The 14,152-nt window shown below is 39.2% G+C and overlaps 1 protein-coding gene across 11 annotated transcripts in view; it reads left to right on the top strand.

Annotated features, from left to right (window-relative positions):
* POU2F1 (POU class 2 homeobox 1) overlaps positions 1 to 14,152 on the top strand; it is a 112,534-nt gene that overhangs the window by 47,452 nt on the left and 50,930 nt on the right. For 4 of the 11 annotated variants that reach the window (XM_068180518.1, XM_068180517.1, XM_068180515.1 and 1 more), the window contains exons 1-2: positions 7,180 to 7,366; positions 12,153 to 12,218. In XM_068180518.1, coding sequence (XP_068036619.1) covers positions 7,249 to 7,366; positions 12,153 to 12,218 — 184 coding nt within the window. In that variant the 5' untranslated portion in view covers positions 7,180 to 7,248. Of the gene's footprint in view, positions 1 to 7,176; positions 7,367 to 12,152; positions 12,219 to 14,152 lie in introns of those variants that run through there. The other 7 variants (XM_068180520.1, XM_068180516.1, XM_068180525.1 and 4 more) reach the window with 4 other exon arrangements.

The following is a 14,152-nucleotide window of genomic DNA, read 5'->3' as shown; positions in this document are numbered from 1 at the left end:
TACAATGTGCATGTCTTCCCAGTAAATCCTCTGCAAACACAGCCACAGGTGTCAGTCATGCTGCCCTTCAGCACTGTTTCTAGTAAACCCCTTCTAGTGGTTATTTCCTGGAAAAGCTGATCAATGCCTTTTCTGCTTTAGCACAGCATAGGTGCTAAAACAGGCAAAACCAGGCTTGTGAACATCTCGTGGAAAAGCTCGCGTAGGTTATACTTTATATGTGTAGTTCTGCTGTGGTTCTCACTTTCCGCTGTTCCTAATTTATTGTAAATTAAAGACTCAGGTGCCCAAGCACTCCGTATTATTTTTTTCCCCTGGCTGATAGCAAATACAGTCTTATGTTAGCTCTGAGCAGCCAAAATGATAGATTCTTGGATACGCGTGCTGATGGATGGAATCAGTGTCTGCAGTGTGAATAACTCTGTTTCTTTCTTCAGATCTTGCATCTGGCAATTTTTTGTTCAATTTGTAACATACAAAGCAGCTTGTCTGGAATTTGGCCTTTTCCTCTTTTGAGATCAAATAATTTAAGCTTCAGAAAGAAGCATTCTCATGACATGTCTTGTGGTTCCTACAGGTGTTAATAGTGTCTGGATCAGTGTGCTGAGGGCATTAAAGCAATATCCTTCCTTGGATTTGAGATAGTTATTAAGGTAGAGAGAGCAAAAGCAGTTCCTGCAAAGCGTGGGCACAACAGCCCTGCAACTTCAATTCATAGGATGAACTGCAGAGATTTTGCATGTGCTTTTTGCTATTAATTTGTTTGTCAAACACTCTAATTAGCTCTAGTGAGCTAAATACTATCAGTGCTGTTGATATTGATGAATCCAGTTGGCTCCAGCAGGACTCATTGTAAGCTTAAACCCGTGACTTTGATTTATGTGTTTTGAGAGTGGCCTGTACTGTAGTTAATGACAAGTGGTGTGGAGGCTCTGGGATTTGAGCAGTGCTGTGTGGTTAAGTCATACACTGAATTAGTTTCATCTTTGTAGAGCCCCTGTTCATCAAGCTGGACTAGTAATTGCTACTTTGGCAAAGTGGAGAACAGGGAAACAGCATGTTGGCATAAGGCATTATGTTTTGATTTACAGGTGAGTTTGAAAATAACATTTTTAAGCTTTGAGGGCCTGTCTCTGTTATGTGAGTGGACACAAGGAGGCAAAATTAATGCTTTTGGAATGTACATACAGTGATGCTTCCAGGCTGTAATAATTCATACAGCTGCTAAAATAAATATTTCTGTTCAATATTTGAGCTTGGCATAAGTACTCCTCTATGTCAAGGCAAGTCAATTGTGTTGTGATTTGCATATTAGATAATAGTTCTTTTTCTGAAATATTTGGTATTTTTAGTGTGTATTGCAATAACAATTTGAAACTACCTTCCTTGCTTGGTTTTTTGGCAGTATGAACTGCATTTAACTTTCCCATTCAAAGGTGTGCTACAATTTCAGTAGCATAGTGGGGAAGACACATTCCCATAAATGTCATTTGTGGGAACAAATGACCCCACTTTAGGTGCAGGAGTTACATGAGTATTGGCTGGTGTTCCCTGCCAGGGGAAATTTGGAGTCACCCCATTCCTCCATTCCTCATGGGGCTGGTGCCTGGTGGTGCTCCAGGTTCTTCAGCTGCCCCAAGATACAGCATCCATAAAAGCTTGCACGCTTTTCATGACATTGTTTTTGAGTTTTCTTTGGGGGAAGGGGAGGAGGGGAAGTAATATGGCCTTTTTTTTCCTCAGTGCTATTATAACATAGACATGCACCCTTAAATCCCTTTTTTCCTAATTCTGATAAATGTTGAAGTTTTACTGATCTTGTTCTCCAGCCCTCCCTTGTGTTTTGTTCATGTAACTTCACATCAGTCTTCTTTTCAGACTTTATTTTGTCCTGCAGTCCTTTTTTGAAAAGCAATGTGAGACATGCAAACCCTGTAAATGTAATAAAATACAAGAGGTGTTAACTAATAGATAAAACACATCTACCCAAGGTGCTCAGTACTTGTCAGTGTGCAGTATTTTTGGATTTGGCAATCCAATAATTTTAAAGGAGAATGAGACCCATATAAGTGGACAAAAATTCAAAACAGGTGTTTCCCATAGCCACATTTTAAGACATTTTTGTGTGTGTGTTTTTTAAAACTCCTGCTTAAGTTTGCATATCACTTTTCATATACAAATTTACTAGAACAATGGATATGTAATGGTATTGAACCATACCTGAAGTGTGGTGGAATCAGCATGATTTGTTCATTTTCTATGCTAACTTCAAGTTAAATTGGAAGGAGGTGAATGCCCTGAAGACAAAAAAATGTCCTAATGTGCAACAGCTCTGTGGCAGGTAGAACATGGTAGTTGAACACAAACTGGTTTTCAAAGGTGTGACACTTCATGTTTGTTTTTGAATTGAGTTCCTGGAGTCAGTGCTTATAATGCATGTAAATAAACAAAAACCACTAAAAACAACACAAAATAAAAAGTCTCAAGCCGTCATGAAAACATAATGAGTGGGACAGAAGAGCTTAATTCAGGACATGTAAAGACCTAATGTTTGCTGCTCTTTAAAATGTTCCATCATTTCTAAGTAAATGTTATGACAATAATATTTACTTAGACAACAAGAGCTGACTGCACTGAATTTGTAGCCTTTGCTATTGAAAAGAAAACATTCAACAGGATGGAAAAAAAACTTTTATGTAAATATCATATGGATGCTTTCTTATGTGCTATGGGTTGTAGGCAGTAAGGGTAGGGCAAAGTGTTCAGATGATACACCTGAGTGGCAGAATTAGCTGTGAGTTTCAAATAAGGTTGTTTGCTTGTGGAAGTTATAATTCTGTATTTTTTGAATAAGGGTATTTATTTTATTTTCTCTCATTGTATCACAGCCCTCCTTTTTTCTTCCCTCCTTGTGTGGTGGTATTGTAAATTTGTCATGAACACAGTTTTCTTTTTATTAAAAAAAGACTTAATCCATGGTAGTTGCTACCTTCTGTGAACAAAAATAAGTTGCATAAAAAAACCAAACCCACAAACAAACCCTTTTATATTAATGTATCAGGTGCTAACAAGTATCTGCTGTCCTGCACTGATAAGATAAATTAGCATTCCTGCTTAGCTCTCCACAAACTTAATTTCCTTCCAAAATGTACACAAAGGAATTTTGAAAGGCATTTTGTGTTGTTGAAAGTTTTAAAGGATAGTTATGATTAGAGTTTGTGAGAAGTGAAATTAGATATAGATTAAAATTCCAATTCATAGCAATTGCCTAATGACCGTAAGTCTAAACCAGGCCAATTTTATTTGACTTTTCCAGACAACTGCTCTTTTTGGCTTTCGGAGCAAACTTACCAATTTTCAGATAAAATCAATTCTGTTAGCCATAGTCAAAGGTGGTGGCTAAAATTAGAGTTAGCTTGCAGCCCTAGCTATGAACAGACTGCTGTCTGTCCATAATTACTCTAAGAGGATTGTGCCAACTTTAATAACAGTTTATTTTGTTGAAGTATGTGATTTTTAGAATTTTTTTGATAACACATTGGAGTTCTGTTTGTTGAAATTTTTGTTAGGTTTCATTTGGGTGGTGGGATGGAGACTTGGAAATGTCTTGAGTTAAAATGTAGTACCTTCAAGGTAAAATGTCCTAGGCATTGATACACTAATGAAGGCAGCATGCTAATGTTGCAGCTAATACCGTATTTCCTTTCCCTGTATTTTGTATTCCATTTGTATGTATTCCTTTGCACTCCACTCCAAGTACACTTTAAAAGGGAAATAATGAGTTGGCTTATTGGGTAATCTCATCAGAAAGTGCAGCCCTGAAGTTTGCAAAGGTCATGCTTGTCACTGAGCTGGATAGGGGCAGAAATTTCTTAGCTGTCATGGAGGGCATGTAGTAAATGACATTTTAGTAATATATAGAAACACATCCATACAAAAAAAAACCCAAGAGTTGCATAGTCTACAGGTAAAAATGATGTTCCCTTTCCAAAAACAGTTATTAAGGAATCAGGTACTGTCATTATAACTGAATAAAGAAACGGATATATTCATGGGGCAGACTGCAAAAGAAGACATTCATTTGAAGTGGTATGGTGTGGAAAATACATAGAAAGTGATAAAAATAAGTGAATGGGTTAGAAAGAGTCTCCTGAAATGTTATCTTCAGGTTCCGAAGTGTCTGGCTAAAGAAAACCTACCTTTGTCATGCCTGGCTCTGTGATAGTTCCTTTGGTTTTAAGGAAGAGTTTGAATAGGAATATGGGGGGAAAAATCATTAATGTAAAAACTGTAGAATTGGCTGAAGAGGAGAGACACATTTTTTGAGATATCTGTAGTTTCATGGGATATGGCAAGCTTTTTACTTATCACAAGGTGCGGCATTTTCTCTTCGGAGAGGTGCCTTTGGAGGAAAAATGAAACTGTGACCAAAACCCAGAGTGCTGTTTTGCTTAAACATGAGTACTAGAAGTGTGTCCTTGGTTCAGGGTGTTAAGTAACTTTTAATAAGTAGCCATAAAGAAAAGAATGGGCAGTGTTGTGGCAGAACCTAAAGAAAACATTAAACAAATGTATTCCACCACTGGTTTTGGAGCAAGAGTGATAGTCACTGTTCTTCCCCAGACATTTTCCTTCTCTACTACAGCAGAGATTAAAGGATTGTCAATGGTGAATTTAAACAAACAAACACAAAAAAAAAAAAAAAAAAAACAAAACAGAGCAAAACAAAAAGTGGCTGCCCCATCCCTGGAAGTGTTCATGGCCAGGACGGATGGGGCTTCGAGCAACCTGGTCTAGTGAAAGGTGTCCCTGACCAGGGTAGGGGGCTGGACCTGTGTGATCATTAAGGTCCCTTCCAACTCAAACCATTCTATGATTCTATGAGCTTAGCTAAAAGGTAAGATAATAAAATTGTCAAAGAATGAAGTGATCATTGAAAGAACCATTTGGTTTGGGTTTTTTGTGGTGTTTGGTTTTGGTTGGTTTGGGGAGCATTTTTGTTTGTCTTCTTTTTTTTGGCCAGTTGTTAGTTTGACAGGTCATCACATAATTTTTTTACTTCAATTAGGCTGTTAGTGGACGTTTCAGCTCCAGTGAAGGTTTGTGTGGGGGTTGATGGTTGTGAGGCAGATCAGCCATGGCCACACGCGTGCCAGATTCTAACGGTCATTTCCTGCACCCTCGGGGCTGCACCTGTGTTCCACCAGCCCAACACCCTCTGGTTTGAAGAGACCACTGCTGTCCTGCTCTGCTGCTGCCTCAGCTCAGCCACTTGCTTTGTCAAGTGCTTGGTTTGTTGCACCATTGCTGTCCAGGCTCTTCCGATACAGCAAGTGGATTATCTCCCAGCGCACTCCAAAAGTACGTATGCAGGAGTGAAGTTTACTGAAGGTCTGTGAACCATGAATGTGTGCCTCAGAGGTCTCAGTGGGACATGTGAGTGAGTAGAAAAACAGGTTGGAAACAAGGTATTAGGAAAACCTATTCAGCACGTGCAGTTGTCTCCTTGTAGTAGGGAGCACCTTCTCCCTTCTCTTCTTGCAATCTTTTTCAAGTGTAGATCACTCATGTTAAATATATAGCTGGGAACATCTTGTGTTAAGTAGAGATATGAACCTGAACAGAAGAAGAGGTCAAGCGTGGAAATAAATTCCAGTCAGTACTGGATGATTGAGAAGTCCCTTTTCTCTCACTCCCTCTTTTTTGTAGAGGTGGTGCTTGAATTCACTTGAGAAATGAGGAGAAGAAAAGTACAGCTATGGTATTTTTAAAGGAAAAACAACTTACTCTTTAAATTCACATTAGCACCTGGAAGTGGGTGGCTCAACCCTGTAATCATCTGCCTCATCATACTACTTTTTCCTGATCAGAATGTGGAGTAATAAATTTTGTGATGGCCGCATCATGCTTGAATTTTTATATAAATGTTCTTGCTGTTTAGGACATGAGTTTTTGAGTGGCAAACAAACTATTTGAAATGGTTTAATAGAGTGTCATAGTTAGTCCACTTACTTCTGTGGACCACTTTTGGAAAAGAAGATTGATTTCTCCATAGACCAAAGCCTCTTCTCAGTTCTCCAGTGCTCCAGTGTACTTTGTGGTCACAGCAACAAGCACGTTCTGGTTATCACCGAGTGGTTCAAAGATGCAGCGTGGGTGTGACGTGCCTCTTTGAAAAACCATAGCTCTGCAAATAAGCTTTCTTTAGCCATATTGTGTGCATGCTTGAAGGGATTAGTAATAGATTTTTGGTTTTTTTCTTGGAAGTCACTGGAAAGCAAAAGACTAAATCTATTTTGATTTCACTCGGGATAGATTAATGGGTGTCAAATGTTACACAATACTTGACATATCCACTGCTGCTAAGTTGGCCGTGGCAAAGGGATTACCTGATAATGAATCACCAAGCTCTTCAGCCGTTTAAAGGGAATTGTGCCACTTCCTTGCCCTGGCAGGACTCTCTTCCCTGCCCGGGACCTTGCTGAGACAGTGCGTGTTCGCATGTGGAAAACTCCACGCAGATGTGCAAGCACCGGCTTGACAGCTTTGTGTTCAGCTTCTACCTTGCTAATTGTTTTCGTGGGATTATTTGGATTGTGTGGAAAGCTTTTTCCAAATCCCCTTTATTACTGATGTTATTGTTGCCAGCAGGAATAAGATTAAAGGTGCTTAAGTCTGTAGAGTTGTTTCTAATTTGTACGTGTCATTTCAGTGGCATTTGAACAGAACTCTGTCTCTTCCCCTCCCTGATCCCCTGTGGTACTGTGCTTGAGTTAGGGCTGAGAAGCCAAGCTATTGGAAGAAAATTCATTTTGTTCCCTAATTATTATGCTGGCACTCGGGAGATAATTTTTCCCTTCATGCACTGCCAATTAATATGCAAATGAGCTGATAAATATTTATACCGTGATTTAAATTATGCAGGGAGCGCTTTCAGTGTACTCTGCAAATGAATTGTTCATGGACTTCAAAGTGCTGGCTGCTGTGCTAACGAGAGGAGATTTGCATAAGGCCCTAATCAGGCGCATACTGATTAAGCTTCATTATGGAAACTGCCAGCTGCAATCTTTGTTTCTATTTTATTACAAAAAGGGGAACTTTTCACGCTTCAGTCGCCTTGACAATGTCAGACACAGCTAGTAGGAGAGACTAAAACTCCACACAGCAACTGAAGTTTCCCTGTTCAGTTGAAGATTGCTATGGTGTAACTGAAGTTGTATTTCTCCCCCCACCTCCCCACTCCCTTTCATGTTCAGTCAGAGCAGTAGTGTAGATTTGATAGAAATTGCCATTCTCCCGTTCCTTGGACTATCTGAACCTGTAGAGGATACCACAGCAATGCTGGACTGCAGCGACTACGTTCTAGGTGGGTACCAGCTCAGCTCTTTCTTATGGGCAGCGAGGCTGGCATATTGACTATGCATAGTGGCTTAATCACATATGCAGAAGGTATTTGTGGGGCTGAAGCTCACCAGTGAATCAGCAGCAAATAGCTGCCTGCTAGATGGATAGCTCGATCTGTACCAGGGAAATAGATGCTTTGGTTGGTTTGTTTGTTTGTTTGTTTTCCCTCTTTTCCCTCGCTCCAGGAGAATTCGTTTCCTCTGCACAGACTTGGGTGATATTAATACAGACCTTTTGCTTTTAGGATTTCAGTCTGAGAAGCATTTTCCTTCTAGCAAACACTGGGCTTGACTTGCAGATCTGTGTGTTATGCATTTTAAAGCATTAAAATGAATGAGAGGGAGCATAAGTGTTGAAAGAATTTAGTAACTGTATTGAGCCATTCCACAACAGAATGTATGTTATATGTGTGTATTTTTAATATAGCAAGGTTCTTCGTGTGTAATAGAAAATAAGGGGGAGTGCACAGTGGTTGCCATTGATACCGTTGCAAGCTGTGCTTAAGGTTACTGGGATAATATATTTCCTGTGCTGAGATTCCATCAGGACTGCGGAACAGACATGCCATAATTCCTTCTTCGTGTCTTTTAAAGTTATTTATAGTAATGGATCATCTCAATTTTACAATAGGTTTTATTTTTTTTTCAAGGCTTTTCCCCCCTGAAGCTCAATGTGTATATATATATATATATATAAAATTATTCTTTTTATTCCATCATATAAGTTCATATAAGAACTTATATCTCTAAGTAAAAGGATGTTTTTTTGAATGGTAAATTTTAAAGCAGACGTTTGAGTATGTTTGTTTCTGAATATGATGTGGTTTTTGAAAATTAATTTCTAAATAATTCTTGTCATGTTTTCACTCACATTAAACTTTGTTTTTCCCATGCACATAAATAAATCATTTTTGCTGGTGCAAATGGAATATTAGGCAGTTCCATTTTAACTTGGGGTGAAAGGAAACAGTTAATGTTCTATACCATGTTAAGATTTTCTTTGCTTTGCCAGCTGTGTGCAGTCTTTATAACACTTCAGGTTGGTCCGGTGTCCACTGCTTCTTTCTCCTGAATGCCTTTGGAAATATTCCTGAGGGTGTGTGAAAGGCTGGCACAGCACTGCCTGGCGACACCTCAGCCCTGCTAGCAGAGTAGCAGCATGGAATGTATTCACTCCTGAGAGTTTGATTTCAATCATGCACCTGCTGCTTTCGATCCTTCCTTCTGGGGAGTTTGTTTTTAGATAATGTTGGCAGAAGTTGTAGCCCAGGGCCTTTATTTAAAACCCAAGGAAGATCTAAAGGAAGGAAAAAAGGTGAAGGCATTAAGGCTTGCGGTTTTTTTAGCCCACTTCATTTGTTTATTCTTTTAAGTTTGAAGCAGAAATTGCACGAGCACGTATAAACCAAGTAGCCTTTTTATTCGACACAGAATGAATTGGTAGGTTGAGTATCCTGCGGATATGAGCCTGTTTTGCTGGTAGCAGTTTTGTGCTTCAGATGGATGTCGTACCATTTGCAATGGAAATAGCTGCATTGTTCTTGATGCTTTACATGCAGAAGGCCCACAGATTGAACAAGAAATAGTCAGCTGGTGAAATAATGGATGCTATCCTTCACTTGAACCTGAGCACTACCAGAAAGATATTTCTTCTTCTAACTTGCTGCTTTTTTCAATAGCAATGTATGAGGTCTTTGTTAAGGATGGACCTTTACAATAAAATATTCTTCATTTAGACAGGCTTTTGGTGGTTAAGTAAACTTTGTGTATGTCTAGTACTAAAAAACCTATTCTAGAAGGATGTATTTTGCAGCATAGCCTGACAGAAAAACGTGTCCTGGCTTTTTGGAAAGAGGTCTGTACAGTTATAACTTCGTGTGACTGAGCAAACTTGCTCATCATGTAGGAAGGCTTCTTGTGTGAGCTTCCTCATAGGACAGAACAGTGACTGTCCTGCTTGAGTTCTGGGCACGGGACAGCTGTGTCCCCCCTCTGGGTTTAGTTTGCTTTGCTTATTCTATCATTAGTAGCCTGCACCTTGGCTCTAATACTTCAATTCCTGCAACCAACTAGCAGCAAGAGGCCCTCTGTTGTTTTTCTACCATGAATTTTCTGAAGTGTTTCAGCAAATGGATTCCATGTTCCATTTCTGAGAGACAACTTTCTCAGCCTGTGCTCTTCCCTTTTGTGGTGAGTTGTATCTTGAGTTCAAGCTATTCTTCTGCTCTGGGCTTAAAATTGCATCCTGTGTCCAGTAGCCTTATGAGTTAGCCTGGTTTCCACAACCAAATGTATTTGACTTGTAAGAACTCTTTGCTCATTTTACTGTTAGGTGGACTCTTCATATTTGTGTCCAAAGCAAAGGACTCCCATTTGGTGTTCTCTAAAGTGAAATTTCAGTAGCCATCTGTGAGTAAAGGAATGAATGAATACTGCTTATCAAATGCATGTTGCCTATAATCACTCTAAACATCAAATCACATTTTGTTGCCTCAAATCACTCTAAGTGTGCTGTTGCCACAACAATAAACTCAATTTAAGATATATGTGATGTCTAGATAGAAACACAGATCTCTCAGCAGAGAGGGCCAAGTCAAGAGCAGACATTTCTGTATAGTCGGTGGAACGCATGTTCTGTTTCTAGGGTGTGAATTATGCTATCCAGATGTGGAAAATGACAAAATAAGGAGCTTGGAAGCAATAGGTTCTGTACCTGCAACCTTAGCAGAATTCTTGTTTTTCAAGACTCTGAATTTGTAGCTTGAATGTGCTAAGCAGAGGTTGTGAAAAATGGGGCCAAACTTGCTGAAGTGTGGGCCAACAGCACTCAGCTGCACTCTCCTCATTCCCTCCCCCTTTCAAAAAGCAGTTTAACACATCTGCCTTTATACCAAGGGTACCACTGATAGTCCAGATCTCTTTTACACGTGGCTGAACATTTAAAAGTTTTAAGAATAGGGATGGGAGCTTTCTGAGAAGAGTTGAGCCTCTGGAGATGTTATATTAGCTTGTCAGGGGAAGTTTCTGTGGTTGTTACAATCCTCTGGATTTTCAAGGCTCTATTGGGTTCAACTGCCACAATTGTTTATGTGGAAAATTATATTAGTTTTAAAAATATTGATCACAGAATCATAGAATGATTTGGTTTGGGAGGGACCTTAAAGATTATCCAGTTTCACCCCTCCAACCCCCCTGCCATGGGCAGGGATACCTTGCTCTAGATCAGGTTGCTCAGAACTCCATCCAAACTGGCCTTAAAAACTTAAAGGATGGGGCATCCACCACATCTCTGGGCAGCCTGTTCCAGTGCCTCACCACCCTCACAATAAGAATTTCTTACTGATATCCAGTCCAAACTTGCCCTTTTTCAGTTTAAAGCCATTCTTCCCTGTCCCTTCATGCCCTTCTAAAAATTCTCTCCAGCTCTCTTGCAGGCTTCTTTAGGTACTGGGAGGCTGTTGTAAAGCCGCCATGGAGTCTTCTCCAGGCTCTACAACCCCAACTCTCTCAGCCTTTCCCACATGGCTGAGGTGCTGCAGCCCTTCTGATCATCTTGGTGGCCTCTGAACTCAGTCCAACAGGTCCCTGTCTTTCCTGTGCACTGGTAGTAGCACGTGATGGCACATGGCAGTAGTCCATCTTCTCATTTCCAGCTTTCATGGACTGCCAAGCAGTCTTGGTACTGTCTGGGGGAAAGATGCAGCACAGTTAATGTTGCTCCTGTATTCTTCTTCAGCCTATTGGTATTTTGGAAATCACTGCTTTGATGAAAGTACATGACAGAGGTAACCTTTTAAGCACCTAGCGTGAGAATATCCTGGAGTAAAGGGTTCATTTTAAGCTCATTGAACTTGCTTTTAGCTCATTATGGGAATGGAAGAGAGTGCTCAAGGATTTGCTTACACTTCACTTTACGAGCTGTTCTGTCTTGAGATTCTTTTTGTAATTTTGGTTTGTGATAATGTGGCACACTGGGGTCGGTGGCAAGGCATGAGGAGGTAATAAGCTGGAGAGCTGATCTGTACACAGAACATCTGTATAGATTCCTATATAAGGAAACTATATTCTCTGTCTGCCATCTGGAGAGGCCCTCTGCATTGCACTGTATTCAGCTGACAGGCTTTGAAACCAGGAGCAGACTTTTCAATACATTCATCCAGAGGGAGAAAGAAGAGGAATTATTTTATAGTTGTATGGTTTTGCCTGAATATATAGGAAATATAAAATAACTTAATGTCAGTGATATTCCAGTAAAATAGAAATGCAGTGTTAGGAAAATGGCATCCATTTAATTATAATGACTGAATTTCCTTTCTTTTGTTGGGGTGGGGCAGGGGGAATAAACACAAGAATAATATAGGCCATGATGGTGAGACTTAATGTGTTTGAATCTTGGTGTAATCATTGTTCCTTCTTCCCCCCCTTCTTCTTTTTCTTCTATGACTTTCATTGTATTGAAAATTAAGTTCCTACCTATCATTGCCCTCCAGCATGCTGTGTTTTATTCCCTTAATACCATGTTTTCACATATGGGAATAATGTCATAGAAAATTTTGAAATAATATTTATCTGGAAGATTCAGCATTGTGTTCTGGTTTTGGTTGTTCTTTTTTTTGTGTTATAAATCTGATTTAGGGTAAAGTACATAGCAAATTTCTGCTGTTCTATACTACCCTTGAATAAAAAGGTATGAATAGATTTGGGGATTTTTTGCTGTATCGTTTTATCTTTCTTTCTGTTTTCATGCAGACTCAAGAATGAACAATCCGTCAGAAACCAGTAAACCATCGATGGAGAGTGGGGACGGGAACACAGGTAGGAAATGATCAATTGGTGCACAGATATATTCTGGTGGAATTGAATGGATATTAAAAGCAAAATTTCTTTACCTATTTAGTGGGATTTCAAAAACCCACAAAACCAAACAAATAAAAACATACACCCTTTGATTTTAGAGACCAGGGAATACTTTTGTTATTAACCCTACTGCATACAGGGCATTATTCATACCTACTTTATTGGAGCACTATCCACACTTTTTATATAAGATTTCCCTTCCTCATTTTTTCTATCTGTAATGTTTCTGATACTACGGAAGCTCTGGTGGCACTAGCTCTCCATAAATAGTCTCATTTTTTCCTGGCAGAGCATACCTTTGGCACTTCTAACTTCATCGTTTATTTTTGGGTTGAAATTTTCCCTGGCAGATGTGGGCCACTGCCTGATCCTGTTTCCGTTTTAGATTTCATTCAAATTGTCACAACAGTTCTCAAGAGCAAGTCAAATGGAGAAAGCATAATATATCAAAATCAAAAAAAAAAAATAGCCAGCTTTTATGTAATTTCTTAGTGTGTTAGAACAGAACCTTGAAATTTGGTGGGGAAGCAGATTTTGTCAGGGCCAGTCTGCCTTTTGGCACACTCTTAGGATGTGACCAAATTCTAAGCCATTGAAGAAGCTCGTTGAGCCACTATAACTTAATCATGCTATCTCATGCTTTAATTCCTTTCTGGAGGTAATACAATGCTCATTCTGAAAGCAAGAGAAATGACAGTTCTGAATGGAAAGTAAGTAGTTTAACCTAGCTTAGAATCTTTTCTCAGCTCAGAATAGCGTTTGGGAAGATAAAATTCTGATGAGAGGGAACTTGTTGCTTTGAGAGGAGTCTGGTTACCTTGCATGAGGAAAACAAGTTTTCTTCTTAATGGTTTGATAATAAGAGTTTTTTTTTAAACTCTGGAGTTGTGATGAAGTTAACACTATTTAATTTTATTTTTCTGAGAGGTTGGATTTTTTTTTCTGCCAATATATGGGTTCAGTGAAAAGGAATTCTTCCTGCTTATTAATGTGTGTTTTGTTGCTGGCATTTCGGGTTTTATAATCGTCATTGTATTTTAATGGGAGAGGTATCAATTATTTTTCTGCACGGAAGTGTTTTATTATGTATTTAAGGGTTTAAGATTATATAAAACATTATTTCAAAAACATATGGGCCGTAAATATTTCATTATCATAAACAGCATCAAGGGAACAATGGTTTTAAGTATCCCTGTGGACGCCTTGTGGCTGGAGGATGTGTGTAAACTTCTGAGAAAATTCAGATTTCCTCCCCTGTGTGACCACAGTTCCCTGCGTGTGCTTTCTCCAGAGTGCATTCCCAACACACTTCACCCAGTGCAACTTTAGCAGTTTCACCTCAGCTGAGCTGGTGAGGAGGAGGATTTGTTTTATTCAAAGGTAATCAGTCAATTATCACAGGAGCATTGCATCTGCTTCAGCAGAACTCGGCTCTCTTAGGCAAATATTTCATCATTGTGAAGGTGGGGGTCATGACATAAAATGGATGGATTGTAAAGCTGCATGTAGGTCCTTTCATGTTAAAAGTGGATACAATGACCATATTTTTTTATAGTCTAACATTAAAGTTAGTTATTATAAAAGTTTGACTGGTGTTTAAAACTTTTGGAATTTTGCTTCTTTAATTTAAATGCTTCCAGTCTTTCCTTCCCATTTTGTATCCTGATTTTTAAATTACATGAACTAAAGTAATCTAGAATTTTTGAGGACTCTCTGTTCTGCAGTCACTGCTTTGTTTTAAAATGTAGTGCTCCTAAACCCCTGGAGATAGTGATTGATGGCATTTGTGATGTTCTTTGGGAACTCAAGCATCAGTTGTATTAGTCAACTTGGCAGATGTTAGGCTCTGAAAGGAATACTCACAGAATGTAATTTTAGGCTTCTGATCGGGG

This window comes from Anomalospiza imberbis, chromosome 2 (genome assembly GCF_031753505.1).
Source record: "Anomalospiza imberbis isolate Cuckoo-Finch-1a 21T00152 chromosome 2, ASM3175350v1, whole genome shotgun sequence".
Classification (NCBI taxonomy): Eukaryota; Metazoa; Chordata; class Aves; order Passeriformes; family Viduidae; genus Anomalospiza; species Anomalospiza imberbis.
This window is presented reverse-complemented; position numbering and strand designations above follow the sequence as displayed.